The 17,606-nt window shown below is 41.6% G+C and overlaps 1 protein-coding gene across 3 annotated transcripts in view; it reads right to left on the minus strand.

Annotated features, from left to right (window-relative positions):
• The window catches only part of OSBPL3 (oxysterol binding protein like 3), a 177,754-nt gene that overhangs the window by 43,282 nt on the left and 116,866 nt on the right, over positions 1 to 17,606 (minus strand). For 2 of the 3 annotated variants that reach the window (XM_042968434.1, XM_042968442.1), the window contains 4 exons: positions 17,483 to 17,575; positions 16,281 to 16,437; positions 5,869 to 5,999; positions 2,487 to 2,594 (listed from right to left, as the gene is read on the minus strand). In XM_042968434.1, coding sequence (XP_042824368.1) covers positions 2,487 to 2,594; positions 5,869 to 5,999; positions 16,281 to 16,437; positions 17,483 to 17,575 — 489 coding nt within the window. The remainder of the gene's footprint in view (positions 1 to 2,486; positions 2,595 to 5,868; positions 6,000 to 16,280; positions 16,438 to 17,482; positions 17,576 to 17,606) is intronic. The other variant, XM_042968450.1, reaches the window with a different exon arrangement.

The following is a 17,606-nucleotide window of genomic DNA, read 5'->3' on the forward strand; positions in this document are numbered from 1 at the left end:
TCATTTCGATGGGAGATGGGTAATCTGAGCAACTCGAATGGAAGGGAAGGGAAGGGAAGTACAGAAAACAGAGGGTCCTAGGTTGACCTCACTGTGGGGACTGCCATTCCTTAACAGATTGCTTGGGGTGTCTGTGAGCTACCTAAGAAAAATAAACAGGAATAGAATTTTTAAGCTCTTGGGGCGGCCACTTCCAGTCACTCTCTGGTTTCCTGAAGACAAGAATGGCTTTTCCATTTCTGGGAAAGTGAGCCTGAGTCACTCAGTGAAAAGCAGGATAAAACATGGAGAATATAAAATTACCGAAAGAGGAAACAGCAAGGACGACATGCCATCAATTCAAGACTTCAGTCTAGTGTGGAAAGTGTGAATTTGGGGGACACTACTGCTCCTCCTCCAGGACAGTTTACAGCATTTAAGCCTTCAGGTACATTCCTTGTGAGATCAGTTTAAAAACATGCATTTAAAAAACATTTTTTTAACATTTATTTATTTTTGAGACCGAGAGAGACAGAGCATGAACGGGGGAGGGTCAGAGAGAGGGAGACACAGAATCTGAAACAGGCTCCAGGCTCTGAGCTGTCAGCACAGAGCCCGACGCGGGGCTTGAACTCACGGACCGCGAGATCATGACCTGAGCCGAAATCGGCTGCTTAACCGACTGAGCCACCCAGGCGCCCCAAAACATGCATTTTTAAAAGACTGATTCTGGTTTCCTTTCCAAAACACAAATAGCCCCAAGTACATAGCATAAGTACTGAGATCTAAGTACTATGTACTGAGCATAAGTACATAGAACCATAAATGAAGTGTCAACTTGCTTAAATAAATGTAGTTGGTGGAAATGCTATTTAAAAGGTAAGCACTGGGGCACCTGGGTGGCTCAGTCGGTTAAGCGTCCAACTTCAGCTCAGTCATGATCTCATGGTTCGTGGTTTCCAGCCCCACGTCGGGCTCTGTGTTGACAGCCCAGAGCCCGGAGCCTGCTTCAGATTCTATGTCTCCCTCTGTCTCTGCCCCTCCCCTGCTCAAGCTCCATCTCTCAAAAATAAGTAAATGTGTAAAAAACTTTTTTTAAATAAAAATAAAAGGTAGGCATTGCCTCCCAATAGACATAGAAACCCCACAGAATGCCAGTGTTTGGTGGCAAAGAACACCCATGATGGCCAGTCGTGGAGACTGAGCCCTGCTTCAGCTACTGTGCAGATTCAAAAGAAAGCCCAACTGGGGAGCACATTTCTTTGCCCAGGCCTAAAATGAATGTCACCACAGGTCATGTTCGGGCGTTCAACTTTAAAGACCATTCAGTTCAGGTATGGGTTTAAATGGCTGAGAAGATCTCTTGGTGGGGAGGGAGTATGTAGAGGAATGTCGTGGTCCACCACTGACACACATCTCAGAAGTAGCAGCAGGCCTGGGAGCCTCTGCAGAGAGAGGGTAGGTCCCTTGTCAGAGAAGAGGGTCCCCTTGGCATGCAGCCACATGACTGCGGATGCCCCGGCCTCGCCCTCGGTGCTGACCAATTTCAACCCCTAGTCTTCTCATTGCCTGCACACATGGCTTCCCACAGAGTAAAGAACTATGTGGGGGTTTTGTTTTCTTTGAGGACAGGAAAAGGAGGAAGAGGGATTAAGCTTCAACGTTGGAAACTCCTTTTATTAATTTACAGACAACACTCACGTACACACACACACACACACACGGACATACACCCCTTGTATATTACCTTCCTCCCCTTTTATTTCAAATGTGCTCAGTCCAATAGATTTGTTAATAAAAAATTTAGCAATTCTGAGACAGGCATATAAATATGATAGCTAAAAGCAGTTTTAAGCCTTATTATCCCTTTTTTACTTATTTTCTGAATAATCCATTTATATTTTTCTGCAGTTTCTCATTTTAAACCTTCAAAGAACATTTTAGATAAACATCCTGTCTTGAGAAAAGACATTTTTAACATACTATTAGTGGACCAAGACACTTCAACTGTAATACAGTATTTTCTCCCTCAGAAAATACAGCTGTGCTTTTTGAAAGACAAAAAAAAAATCACAGGAGAGGGAGAAGGGAAAGCCACAACGAAAGGGGAGGGGGTTCTCACAGAGGGAGCAAGGGATACTGGCAGGGAATTAAGATACCATAGGGCAGAGAAAATTAGGTCTCTTCAGAAGTAGCAGGAGAAAATGTTTGTCTTTCCCCATTCCAGCAAAAATCTAGTAAAAGGTGATACTTAGGAGGAAAATGGGGTAAAGAAATACAAAAGGAAGAAGACTTCTTGGGGTAGGGAGGGGAGGAAGCAGTTTAACAATGCAGGAGGCACATATTCCAGAAAGCCTTCAGGGGCTCCCAGACCCTGCAGCAGCTGCCGGAGGTGGGCAGAGATGTGAGCACCGCTCCCGAGAGGGAAACAGGGGCGACGTGACAGAGGATGTCAGGTGAGGGGGTGGCGGTCGTGGAAACATTCCCAGACGAGAAGCCTCACCCACCTCTGCCAGACTGTCACCCGACTTGGCAGCAGCAGGGGAATCGAGGAGCAGAGACTCAGCATGGATTCTGCATAAGCGTTCTTTAAGGTCTGTGTTTTGTGCTAGGGCCTGGAACACGTTAAAAATAGTGGGGCTCTGTTAATAAACGGATGTATCAGAAAAGCACAGCAGTGGGCCCAGTGGGATGGAGCCTTGAGTGGGGCACTTCCTGGATTTTCTCCTTGAATGCTATCCCACAGGATACTGGTTCGGAGATGCGAGGGGGATCAAAGATACTAAACTTTGGAAGTGGTGTCCCTTCTCTAGTCTCACTTCTGGGGATGGAAGAAAGGGTTGACGAAGCTTTCCTTTTGGTGGAGAAGGAAATCACCAACACCTTCAGCTCTTACTGAGGCCAGGGGTTTCGTGGGCCCTCATCCTCCCCAGATCTCTCCCTATGATCCCACGCTTCTGACGCTGCTCCCACCCCTTTTGATTGGATGTCTTTAAATGCTATCTAATTTTCACACCAGTTTTACTGGATCTTGGGAAGTGTGCTTAAAAGCAGTATTCTGAGGAAGATTAATTTTATTATTTTCCAATACAGGTGATGATGGTTTTCTTCATTCTTCACGACTAAGACATTTTATTGAAAACAACAACAATGTACTTTCACTTACCTGGATAAAGGCTAGGAACCAGGGTCCTGGGAATGGGGGGAGGGATGTGAGCACACACAAATCCACCCCTGGGCAGGTCTGATTCCCTGTCCTAACCTCCCAGTGGGAAGCAACTGGCTTGAAGGTAGAGGGAGATGTTTCCAAATGATCTGTCTTTGGAAAGGAACAAATGTGCCTGATTGTGACCCCCAGACACTCCCACAATCAGCTCCTTGGGTGCTTGCACAAAAATCGGTCCTGTCTGTCTGCCTTCCAAGGCTCTATTCCAAGAATCTCAGATCCTTTCCCATCCATTAGTGCCCACAGGGTCTACCTGCTGAGACCACAGAAGGATATGGCACTGTCTGGCCTACTGCCTGGATCTCAAACAGGAGGTTGGTTTTATTTTTTAATACCCAGGAATAGAATGGGCTATTTGGAAATACTGAGTAAATGTTCTTAATTCACCCAAGTACATGTAACAATCTCTATGGGTAGTCCCTTTTTTCTGACCAACATGTTGCTGGTATCTAAGTGTAAGTGGCTAGAATCTATACCAGTGGCTAGAATCTTAGTATGGCCTGAAAAAAAATGTGTTACTTTAGCAGCTTCTCTTTCCTTCATAAGCCACGGGCAGAAGGAGAATACTAAGACTGCATATACAGCCCAAACATATCCATTCTGATAGCCTTGAGATGGCACTAAAAATTTTATTTTTAAAAAACAAGTCTTGGGGCACCTGGGTGGCTTAGTTGGTTAAGCATCTCTTGGTCACCAAGCAACTCTTGGTGTTGGCACAGGTCATGATCTCATGGTTTGTAAGTTTGAGCCCTGTGTCAGGCTCCCTGATGACAATGCAGAGCCTGCTTGGAATTCTCTCTCTCTCAAAATAAATCAATAAACTTAAAAAAAAAAAAAAAGTCTGGAATCTAATCCAGGATCCAAGCCGAAAAGAGGAAAGAAAGGATCATTCTGTTATATCTTAAGTTTCCAAAATGCTGGACATGGGGGAGAATTCCTTATCAAAGGTAACAACTTTGGCCTAGGATAGCCTGCCCACTACCAGACAAGCAGACTAACAAGACGAGGCTAGACCTCCAAGGGAGGAGGGCAGGAGAGAGGAAGACCACAGTGAAAGGAATTCTGGGGAGCCCATTAGAGGAACCTTTTAAATGCACGAAAAGTCAACCTACCGGGAACAGCAAAAAAAGCTTTTTAGCACTAAAAAATAAACTCAAAAGAGAACTCACTTTACTTTTCCCAAACCAGAGTAGCACCCAGTATGGCTGTCCACTACAATCCAAAAGGGGGTGTTTCTATTTCTGACCTTAGAAAACCCAGAGTTCCTCAGGGTGGATGACATTGAGACTCTCTACATAGACTAAGCCCACATTATTTTTTTTTATTTCTTTCAAGGGTAATATACTTGGAACTTCCACCGGCTAAATATTCCTCAAGTATGTTTCAAGAATATGTACTACTGCTAATGTATTTCCTATTAACGTCACACCAAAATCATTACTTTACTTTTCTCAGTAACAAGATGAATGGATATTTTCTAGTTCTCTCAAAGCCTGAATTAGCCTCTGAAAACAGGATCCTAAAGTCCATCTGCCCAACCTGACCCTAAATAAAAAGTTCAGTATTGCTTCATCTAGTAATTTTCACTTCAAAAGTGCACATGCTTTCTCTTTACAATAGGAATTCTAAAGGACAGCAAAGATCAGGAGCAAATAAGTATGTAATTTTTAAATTTCTCCAGCTTTTCAATAGATACAGAGTGAGCAACCAGACAACATCCACTATTCAAAGTAAAATCCTAGGATACCGTGCTTGAATGGAACCCAACTGGAATCAAGGGGAAAAGTAGAGAGAGTGAATAACAGAAGGGCTTAGTGAAAAACATCTGAAGCTTGGCAGTGATTTTCGTTGTTATGAAAACACAATGGTTATCTGACATTCCATATGACTCATCTCTTTGTGCCTGTACAGGAAAAAGAAGCTAAATGTTTTATATTACCCAAATCAAATAAAATAACTTCCAAATAACTTTGAAAGGGTGGTAAACAGGATGAGTGCTGTGCAGCAGAAAACATAAAAGTGAATTCGAAATTGTCCTTCTGCTATCTGTCATTTGCAAAGCCAATCTAAGCATAAGAAATCTTAGGTACATTGGGCACCTGGGTGGCTCAGTCAGTTAAGCCTCTGACTTCAGCTCAGATCATGATCTCACTGTCTGTGGGTTCGAGCCCCGCTTTGGGCTCTGTGCTGACAGCTCAGAGCCTGGAGCCTGCTTCCGATTCTGTGTCTCCCTCTCTCTCTGTCCCTCCCCTGCTCACTCTCTCTCTCTCTCTCTCAAAAATAAATAAAGACTTAAAACAATTAAAAAAATAAAAAAGAAATCTTAGGTACAAAAATCTCCAAACTGTCGGATTTTATATCAACAGACAACTGTCTGTAAGAGTCTCGCAAACACACAACAAAAGCTTTACAGAAACAGAAAAAAAATTAAGATAAATAGAAGGAAACCAAACTTAAAGTATCTAATGCTCAATGAAATACTAGCTATTAAGATTTGAGTAGACTCAGTTTTGGTATTCAGAATTAGCAAATCTGATGAAAGGTTAAAATATCATTTGGATAATTTGTTCGGTTTTCTCATGAATTTTCAACACAACCGTGGAGTTGGAAAATACAAATAAATAAATAAAATCATAAGCCTGGCCACATGACATGCAACTTACAGATGACAGGGCGTGCTTCAGACCAATGACCTGGGCCGAGGGGGAGGAGGAGACGTCCTGTTCCATCAGCTGCTTGAGTTTTTCTCTCTCCGTTGATATGGTATTAAAAGCTGACCTTAAAGTGAAGTAAACTATAAAGATATAATCATTATAAAAAGGAATAAAGGAAGAGGCTTAATTAAAAACAAGATAAAGAGAGATGTATTTCTTTTTTTTTTAATTTTTTTTTTTACATTTATTTATTTTTGAGAGACAGAGAGAGACAGAGCACAAGTCGTGGAGGGGCAGAGATAGAAGGAGACACAGAATCCGAAGCAAGCTCCAGGCTCCAAGCTCTGAGCTGTCAGCACAGAGCCCGATGCGGGGCTCGAACTCACAAACAGTGAGATCATGACCTGAGCCAAAGTTGGACGCTTAACCGACTGAGTCACCCAGGCGCCCCAAGAGATGTATTTCTTACAAAAGAACTTAGAAAAGTAACAGCCCTGAATAATGAACTGAATTATGCAGCAAATGCACACTAATTGACTTTTAAGAAACACATCTGGAAGGCACAACACCAAGTGGGAACTCTAACTTAAACTATGGACTCTGGTGCTAATGATGTTTCACTGTAGGTTCACCTGTTGTAGCAAATGGACCATGCTGGTGGAATGTTGACAGTGGAGGAGGTTGTGTGTGGGGGGGTGGGGGTGGGGGGTATATGGGAACTTTGTACTTTCTGCTCAATTTTGCTATGAATCTAAAACTGCTCTCAAAAATAAAGTCTATTAAAAAATTTAAAATCATACACATCTGTCAATTCCAGCCCCCCTAATCCACTATAAAATCCCAAGAATTTATGACTTATCAAGCTATTTTGAGACTTGAAAGGACACTTCTGGATTCTCAATTATCAACATTTAGTTTTGTTTGTATCCCTCAAGACTGCAAATATTTGAAAATAAAGCTCATTGCTTGTTGGGGGAAATGGTGACAATCCAGCCAAGAAAGTAGACAGCACCTTAACCAGGTGACCAAAATTAATCCCCCGTGAGGCTCAGCTGGACTCCAGGTGTAATATCTTGAAAAAGATATACCTTCGTTTTTGTTGTACAGCAACCAGGGACAGACAACTCCAAAATGAGGAACACCTTATTTTTAAAAATTGACCTGATTCTCCAAAAGTATCAATTTCACCAAAAAAAAAAAAAGAAAAAGAAAAAAAGGTTGAGGAACTGTTCCCAGTTGCAAGACACTGAAGAGACATGACAATTAATGCAGTACATGATCATGGACCAGATCCTGTACTGAAGGGGAAAAGTACCATTAAAGGACATTATCGGGACCACGGACAGCATCTGGACATGGAAAATAGAATAGACGAAAGTATTGTTTCAACATAAAATTTCACAACTAAACTGTGGTTAAGTAACAGACTATCCCTATTCTTAGGAAATATACACTACGGTATAAAGGCATACAGAAAGATATCATGTAGGATTCCTACTCTCACACGGTTCAGAAAAATAAACACATGCACGCATGTGCACATATGGGTGTGTGTGTGTGTGTGTGTGTGTGTGTGTGTGTGTGTGTAAAGAGAGAGATAAAATATATGTGGCAAAATATTAACAAATGATAAATTTTGGTAAAGGATTCATGGGACTTCTTTGTATTCTTCTTGCAACTTGTCTGTAAATTTGAAATTATTTTAGGGTGTTACCTACCCTCTTTCTTATCAGTCTTCCAACTGCTTGACCCAGAATCCTCCAGCTCTAAGGCTGGCATCCAGCCACTCTGTTCACTTTAGTGAGAGCTTAGCACCTCTAGGAGCTCAGAGGCCTGAACTAAAGTTTTTAAAAACCACTAACAGGGGCGCCTGGGTGGCGCAGTCAGTTAAGCGTCCGACTTCAGCCAGGTCACGATCTCACGGTCCGTGAGTTCGAGCCCCGAGTCAGGCTCTGGGCTGATGGCTCGGAGCCTGGAGCCTGTTTCCGATTCTGTGTCTCCCTCTCTCTCTGCCCCTCCCCCGTTCATGCTCTGTCTCTCTCCGTCTCAAAAATAAATAAAAAAAAAAACAAAAAAAAACGTTGAAAAAAAAAATAAAAACCACTAACACATATGACAAAAAATTCGTCAAATTTTGACCACATTGAGTTATCTCCTAGGGATGGGGAACCACCATCTAAATTATTGATCATGGATACCCTATTTGGATATTATCTTTCCAGTCTCCTTTACTATATTTTGTTTTAGAAAGGTAGCAAGGAAGAGACAGAGACATACTTCTTCTCAGATGGCCTGGCATATTATTGAATTCCACAGGGTTGCATTTTCAGAGGCACTGTCATTCAAGAGTGGCCTATTTAGTATCACAGAAACTAAATACGTATTATTGACTTACTTCCCTCATTTCACAGCCACAAGGACAACTGCACCTCCCTATAGGTTGTTGCTGAACTTGTCTGAGGCTGTGGTGTTCAGGGATGGATTTAGACCATCTTCATAAAGTCACGGTACAAATAAGCAATTTGTTTAAACACACACACAGTTTCCTAGGTTATTAGTACAATTCATGCCTTCTCTTTTGTCAACAGAAGACAGGGTAAATAGGTACTAAAGGCCAATAGGCATCAAGTTTTCTAACAATGTCTACGAAACACACTCAACTCTGATTTAACCAATTTCGCTGAGCAAAATAATGGGCAGTACAAGCAAGTAAGCAACAGTGTGGGCTCTGAACCAGCCCTGGATTCTTCCCAGCTCTATCACTTATTCACTGCATGACTCTGGACAAATATATGCCATTCCTGAACCCCAGTTTCCTCATTTGTGAATAAGGGTCATAATAGTGTTTACTTTGTAAGATGATTACGGGGATTAAATAAGGTAATGCAGCAAAAGCAAATGACCCAATGGATAGCACAGAATAAATAATCAATGTTGCTGCAATAATAATAGTGATGGCGATAAAAGCAACATGGAGGCGAGCAGTGGTGACTGCATTCTCTTGAAATATGGCAGCAGTTTTAAGGGAGTCCTTGGGTCTCTTGCCGGGGCAACTCTGGTAAATAACTGCACACAGGGTGCAGGGTCTATGAATGAGGGAATGACCAGCGTCTGTTCAGCAGAAGAACATTCTCAGCTGGCGGGCAACAAACCCCACAAGTAACTCAGCATTTTATGTCCTAGTAGATAGACAAGCCCCCCAACACACACGCTCCAGAAGACACCCACGCCCGTCTGAGAGGGCCCCGGGGGAATACCTCTTCACTGTCATGGTTTCATTGTTGTGTTTTGGTCTTTTTTTAAGATTGATTGATTGATTGATTGATTGATAGAAAGCAGGGGCAGAGAAGGAGAGAAAGAGAATCTGAAGCAGGCTCCACGCAGCACAGTGCAGAGCCTGACACAGGGCTCGAAATCATGAACCACGAGATCATGACCTGAGCTGAAACCAAGAGTTGGATACTTAACCAAGGGAACCACCCAGGTGCCCCTGTTTTTTTGTCTTTGGCCTAAGTTTCCTTAATTTATTATGACAATTAAGTTGTTCTCTTTAAATTGGGGTATAACTAACATCAACATTATATTAGTTTTGGTGTATACCATGATTCGGTGTCTGTATCCACTGCAAAATGATCACCACAATAAGTCCAGTTAACATCTGTCACTTCACATAGTTACAGAGGAAACATTTTTTCCCCTACGTCACGTGTAGTGCTTTAAATGAAGTAAATGTGGCACTCAGCTGGCTGGCACTTTAGCAGATCAATTCCTCTGGCTTTCAGATGGCCTGCCGTAAAGCAAGGCTTTCAACCTGATGAGAACATTCCATTTAAAGTTGGCAGAATATACACCACTTGGCTCAAAATGGATAGCTGATAAGAGTGCAGTGGGCATAAAATAAGCAGAAAGAAACTCAGATAGTCACTATATTAGGTTTTAAGGTGTGAAGGGCTTTCTAAACCACCTGACAAAGGAGCTTGGAAGACCAGACCGCCATGCACTGAATTTCTTAAATGACTGTTTAGGCCCACTCAGAGGTCATTCACAGCATAAGGATCCAGCATAAACAGAGGGACTGCTAGGGGCTGATCACGGGAGACGATATGTATATTAATCATTAAAGACACATGATCCCAGAAGTGAGGAATATTCTCTGTGACAGAATGTTTTCTTACTAATTTCTAACATGATGCTAGAGAAAAATAAAAAAATTTACAAAGAGAGAAAATCCAAATACATATATCACATTTATGGATATCTGACAACGAGCAAAACCACACAGAAAGTCTTCAATGCTCAGAGCCACAGAGAACCCCAAAGATCACTAAGGCCACGTGCCATATAGGATGACCAACTCCTCTCCGTCTCCAAACTTTCTTGTCAGTGGTTTTGGGCCATGTTTGCCAGAGCATTTGCTGTCTCCTACAGCAGTCTGTTCTGCTCCCAGACTCTGATGTGGGGAACGAAGCCCTCCTGTTCCCAAGTCGAAATTTTCTCAGGGCCTCCTCATTGGCAAACCGAACTACCTCTTCATTCAAGTGGTGTTCAAATATCGAAAGGCAATTCTGACATCTCTATTTACACGTCTTTCCCAGACTGTCTTTAGCCATTCCTCAGACCTCCTCACTGTACTAAAAGAGTGGGACGCAGGTTGAGTTTTGACAGAATGGAACGCCATAAGCCTCAGACTATTGACACTTGGTGACCACTACCTTTCCCGTTTCTACAGGCTTCCATGGTATTCTTTTATTGAGTTACACGGTGAGAGTACGGTTAGCACGTTTGGATGGTGAAAGGTGGTACTTAAGGACAGCTGTCGTCTTAATTTACCTGAACTCTATTGTTTAATGTGTTCCTTCTCCAGGAGTTTCTCAGCATCACAAAAAAATAGGTCTTGGGGAAGACAGTTAGGAATACCATGGACACCACTTCTATGGAGGCAGTGTGGTCCAAAGGAAAGACATTTTGTAATAAGGCAAATGTGAACTGAAATCCTACCCCTACCTATTTGTTGCCATTTAGATTTTGGACAAATCCTTGGTTTTCACATCTGTACATGTTTCTAATGCCCACATCTCAAGAGTGCTTTAAGGAATCAGTGAGAAAATATGCTATCATATAGCACCCAACCCAATTTTTCATTCCCTTTTTAATGAAAAGCACACGTATGAATTTTCTTTAAAATGATAACACATCTAAAAGATCAGACTTGATCTTCTGAAATCTGCTTCCTCTAATTTTCAAACCTCATAGGATATCCATGGTTCAAACCACACAGGCTATCTAACTGATATTCTATCCAAATGGTCCTTTCATTTAGATACAGCAGGTAATTTGACTGAATGGTCCTACTTACTTTCTGATAATTTACATAAATACAATTGCTCAGCAGATTTTTATGCTGAATCCTAAATTATGTTTGATAAATGATCTGGCTTTTCTTTAAGTTCTGTATATCTTCTGACTTTTAATCTGTGACATGCTTGGTTTTTTATCCAATGCTTCCATAAACTCAAAACAGTTCAGAAGATGATCCTTCAACAGTTAAAAACTCAGCACAGCAAAAGAATCAGGAACAAAAGAATACTAAATAATAAAATACAGTTTAATTTTATTCTACTTTTAACCTTTTCATTTGTAAATGAGGATTTCCCTCACTGAAAATGCCCTCAGGAAGTATCATTAAACCTAACTGCAGGGGCGCCTGGGTGGCTCAGTCGGTTAAGCGTCCGACTTCGGCTCAGGTCATGATCTCATGGTCCGTGAGTTCGAGCCCTGCGTCAGGCTCTGTGCTGACAGCTCAGAGCCTGGAGCCTGCTTCAGATTCTGTGTCTCCCTCTCTCTCTGACCCTCCCCCGTTCATGCTCTGTCTCTCTCTGTCTCAAAAATAAATAAACATTAAAAAAAAAAAAATTTAAAAAAACCTAACTGCAGAAGTATCATTAAACCTAACCTTTTTCATCCACAGTAGAACAGAAATGGCCACTTCCAGGGGCGCCTGGGTGGCTTGGTCGGTTACGGTCCGTGGGTTCGAGCCCCGCATCGGGCTCTGTGCTGACAGCTCAGAGCCTGGAGCCTGTTTCAGATTCTGTGTTTCCGTCTCTCTCTGACCCTCCCCTGTTCATGCTCTGTCTCTCTCTGTCTCAAAGATAAATAAACGTTAAAAAAAAAAAAAATTAAAAAAAAGAAAAAAGAAAGAAATGGCCACTTCCATACCCTGGACCCTGTTCTTATCCTATCCCTTGCTTTCCCACCCTAAAACTGTTCACCATATTCAGTCATTCCTGTTTTGGCTACTAATAGAACCCTGTCTCATAAAACCTTCTTGTATCAATAAGCGACAACATGAATTCTTTCTATTCAGGACAAAATAACCAATCAGAGAAAAGAGTTACAGAATCTGAGACCCAAAAGTCAGTAGAACTGCTGTAGGACATTTAATGGATGAGGCAACCAAGGCCCAGAGATATTAACTGGTGAGATCAAAATTCCACAGCTGATCATAACAGACTGGCCTAGAATGAATGCCTGTCTTCTGACTCAGACAATACAGAGGATTAGCTCCAAAAAGGTTTATTATTTACCATGTTTCCTGCATTATGTTTCTCAAGAACTTTAGTTCCTGAGTGCCAACAGCTACTAGGAAGTGGGGGGAAAATCACTGACTTGAACAAAACTAACAGACCTCTTTGCTGCAGGACTTCTCAGCGCCTTTAATATTTACTATTCTTGTGTAAATTCACAGGGAACCATAGTCAGCAGTGTTTTCCCAACATTTTTAATCATGGAATTCTTTTGTTTTTAAAAGCATTTTATGGGCAAAGTGTTCCACGAAATATATTTGGAGAGATGTAAAAGTTAATATATGCAATGTAAATTCCTTAAGGACTTTTAAGTTTTAGTACTTTTTGTTCTCTATTTGCTTACATGTGTGTCAATTCTGCATGCAAAGCCAGACACATGAACCAATGAAAACTATTTCAACGATACGCCGTTAAAAGTCAAATTTAGTTTATAATATGTAAGAAGGACTTTTTCAATGATGATGGGTATACATTAGCTGTCTACCCTTTGATCTAATCTTCTACAAAACAGGCTTCAGATGCATTTAACAAATTAAAGGAAAAGTAGGTTACAGAGACTATGTTACAACATCCGTGGAATTCTTACGTTTAGTTTACTTGCTCCGAATCACAATCAATAGATTAGTCATACAGTCAAGAAACTGCAATAAAAACCATCAGTGACAAAATCAGGCTCACACAAGGCAGACAGGTCAAGATGCTGTGAGCTTGAATGCATGGAAGTGAGAAAGCACGCAAGGTCACAGGACTGAGGACAAACCTGAGAAGTATCTCTATTCCACGAGGCCTCTGAGTCCCAGCCTGTGTAAAAGGGACTCCCAGAGATCTTTTCAGTGTGTGCAAGTGTACTTTAGAACCACAGCAATGAAACACAGCTTGTTAGGCTCCCTGTGGAATTCAAGTCTGTAAGCCCATGGGGCAAAGGCTGTTGTTCAATAAACGCACCTGGTCTTTTCTCAGAGCACAAACCTTGACCTAGTCTAGGTATGGGGCAGCCCTGCAGCCAGCTGTTTTGAACAAAGCCTGAAAGACAAAACAGCTGGCTGGAGCCCAGTGTAGACTTTCCGCAAGGTCGAGCCCTCTGCAGGAGGAAAGGGTCAGCGGATTGACTCAATACGGCAACCTCTCTCTGTTCTGCTGAGGAAGCAGCTTCTTCAACGTATAAAATTCAGGATATCCCTTCTCTGAGGAGGCATTATCTTCTCAGTAAAAAGACAGTTTGGGTTGTTAAAAAGTAGTGCTCTTTTGCAGGAATTCCCTCTCACAAAGCCTAAAATGCAATGCCGTAATTGCACTCGACCCTTTAATACTAGAGAACACGCAAGAGCCTGTGTGAAGAGCTTTGAAGGGGTCGGGGGAAGCAATTCTTCCCATTTCACAGGTCGTACAACAGTATTGCGAACAGTGACAGAGTTCTAATGGCAACTAGAACAAGGGTTTGAGGTGGGAATTTTTAAAGGACATGAAGTGGTTTCCTCATAGCCACATGCTTCATGTTTGGGGGGTAAGGGAAAAAAAGCTGAAAGAATCAATAAGGTCATGGGAGAAAAACATGGGGCTGGGAGAAGAAGGCAGCAGATCTAGTACCTTCTTTTCTCTCACTTCAAACACTGTCCCCCCGCCCCCATTTAAAACTTTTAAACCCATTTTCTCCTTTAAAAAATAACACCCCGGGGCACCTGGCTGGCTCAGTTTGTTAAGCAGTCTGACTGCTGATTCCGGCTCAGATCATGATCTCACGGTTCTTGAGACTGAGCCATGTGTCGGGCTCTGTGCTGACAGGATGGAGTCTGCTTGGGATTTTCTCCCTCTGATCCTCTCCAGCTCTCGCACACACGCTCTCTCTCTCAAAATAAATAAATAAACTTAAAAAAAAAAAAGCAGTAAGAACATAATAAGTACTTATAACTCTAGCCTCCATCACTAAAATGCTGGTGTAGATCCTTCCAGACTTTTTAGTATGCCTATATATGCCAGATTTATAAAGTTGGGGTTTTTTTCTAAAAAAATAGAATCATACCTATATCGTTTTGAGACCTGTATTTTTACACAGTGGTATGTTGTGAACTTCTTCCTGTGTCTATAAAAGTAGCCCCGGTCACCCTATCCCTCAGGGTGGTGAGACACAGGTAAGGAGCATAGACTGTGGGCCAGGGAGGATAGGATACAAGTCTCAGGTTGTCCACTTTCTACCACTGTCTTACACAGGAAGCTCTTCAGCTTCTTGAAGGTTCAGCTTTCTTATCTGTGCAACAAAAATTACAATAACATCTGCTCCATAGGTTGCTTCTAGAATTAAATGAAACAGTGCATGGAAAGTGCTTAACAAATACCTGACATAATAGCTATGTGCTCAATATGAGGTTGCTATTTTTATTATTGTGGCTGTTGAGTCTTCTACCGTGTAATTATACTACATTAAAAAATGCAATTTCCCTATTGTTTGGCACTTAGGTTATTTCTAATTTAAAAAAAAAAAAACTTTCTATTTTGAAATCATCATAGATTTACAGGAAGTGGCAAAAGTAGTATAGGGAAGTCTGGGGTACCCTGTATCCAGTTCCCACGAGGGTAACATCTTACATAACTATGCTACAATATCCAGCCCAGGAGAACTGACATCTTATTCAGCCATCACCAGTTTTACATGCTCTTATGTGTGTAAAATATAGGTCAAGGCAATTTTATCACATGCATGGGTTCATGGAACCATCACCACAATTAGGATCAGAACTTTGCATTACCACCAAGATCCCTCCTGATACCCCTTCATAATCACACCCATACTTTTCCCCTTTCCCTCCTCCCTCTCCCTAAGCCCTGGCAACCACTAATCTCTTCTCCAGCAACACCATTTTATCCCTTCAAAAGTATTAATAGGTGGAAGCATACACTATGTCACCATTTGAACCTGGCTACTTTCACTCATCATAATGTCCTTGAGATCCATCCAAGGAACTATGCATATCAGTATCTGTTCGTTTGTATTGTTGAGCTGTATCCCACTGTGTGGACATCCCATAGTTTGTTTAATCATGTGCCTGTTGAAGGACATTTGGGTCGTTCCAATCTTTGGCTAATAGCTAATACAAATAAACCCGCTCGGAACATTTGTGTGTAGGGTTTTGTGTAGACTTAAGTTTACATTTCTCTGGGATAAATGCCCAGGAATGTGAATGTTGAGTTATATGGTAAGTGCATGTTTAGTTTTATATAAAGCTGCCAAACCATTGTCCAGAGTGGCTGCCCCATCTCTCATTGCCACCAGCAATATATGAGAGATCTAGTTTCTCCGTGTTCTCACCAGCATTAGGTACTGTCTTGTTTTGGAGCTATAATCGGGGTGTGGTAATCTCATCCTGGCTGTAATTTGCATTTCCCTAATGGCTAATGATGTTGAACATCTATTTCTAATTTTTGATATAAGCAGTGCTACAATGGGTATCTCTATTTGGGTGAATTTTAAATTAATTCCTACGAGTGAATTCTTCAAAGTGGAATTGCTGGATAGATTTTTTTTTTTTTTTTTAACTTGAAACATAATGTCATACTGCTCTCTGGAAGAGTACCAATTGATAGCCCCCATCAGCAGCATGTGAACCACTCAGCTTTTAAAGAATACCTAACACTCTCACTATTTCCCCTAAGGGCTTAAAAAGAAACTTCTTGTCAATACATTCCCTAGTACCCAAGAAATAAAGTAAAAATTAGATTGCCCCAAATCCTAACAGAGTAGAAAATGAACCAATCAAGATTCCCTCTCCAAGGACAACCCACATCCAGACATGCATCTAACATTTTCATCAAACACATTAGGAAGAAAGAAAACTCATTTACCTTTATGAGCAATATGACACAGTTCTTCTTGCATTTTAGAAAACTCTGAGGAGGTTTCAGAGCCATCAGAATAATTTTTCTCTTCTCCAAAATCTAATGTTGACAAATTAGGGTTGGAGGAATGTAGTCTTACTGGGCCAGGAAAAGGTTTAGGGACCTAAAGTGACACCAAAGGGAGACATTTCTTTTCAGATGCAAATGGCTTAGAATATTTACTGTTTCTAAGATTAGAAAGTAGTGCAAGAAGAACATTTTCTAGGTACATCTTTCTGTTGAGATAACTTAAAAATAAATGAAAACCCAGGAAAGCACTTTCTCCAGCAACTTGCTCTGGCTTCTTGCAAAAGAAAAATGGGTGAGAAATCACATGTTCTTTTGGAGATGATAGAAGCATTAAAGCTCTAGGTTGAAATGACAGCTAAAGCTGCCAGGCTCTTTCCCGTTGATACTCAATTCCTTCCTCCTGGCAATAATCACCCAGTATCTATGTTGTTAACAGTGCATAGGTTTAAAAATGTTTCTTTAATTTGCATCTGGTGCTTCTACAAAAGCAACTTCTCACATGCTTGTACACAAATCACTCTTTGCTTCAAAAGTTCTTAATCTCCACCCCTAAGGTGCTTTGAACAAAGAGTGTATAAGAGTATAGCAGATGACTTATCCATTACGCTCCTGATTTATTTGACCCTAACAATGTCCCAATTTAATATGCAATGGCTAAGCTGCAAATCTTGGCCTCTGGCTCGGCTGTGCACTGGGAAAGTAGGTGGCCAGTGTAACACAGTGAAACTCTGATGGGGGTTTGGGAGGTTGGAGACAAGAGACAAGAGAGAGTCTGCACAATGTCCCATTTCCAGAGAACACAGTCAGTGGGCTCAAAGGGATGAGTTATCCATGGACCGGCAGGAGAACAGGTGGGTCAGAGCACACACACACAAGGAGGGAAGAGGGCAGGCAGGCCAAGCATATATAAAGGGGAAACCAAAGTCCTAGAAATGGCTGCAGCCCCTCCAACCTCATACCATTTTCCCCTTACCCAATTCTACTACATGCTTATCCTAGTATCCAGAAAATCTAAGTGATTAAATTTCCCTCTGCCCAGGGTATTTATGAGAACAACTATAGAAAATCCACTTGTCTATTCTATTTGAATCCAAGCAGCCCCCAGCATGCGGCATGGAGAGCAGGGAAGCGATGGTTACCTGCAGTGTTCCTTTAGCATCTTTGCCAATAGCTCTGGACCGCCACCTCCTGTGTGATCTTTTTTCCTTTTTAGGACTTTCAAAAGCTCCACCCTTTGTTTCAAAACAGGAAAGAGAGCACAGA

This window comes from Panthera tigris, chromosome A2 (assembly GCF_018350195.1).
Source record: "Panthera tigris isolate Pti1 chromosome A2, P.tigris_Pti1_mat1.1, whole genome shotgun sequence".
Lineage (NCBI taxonomy): Eukaryota > Metazoa > Chordata > Mammalia > Carnivora > Felidae > Panthera > Panthera tigris.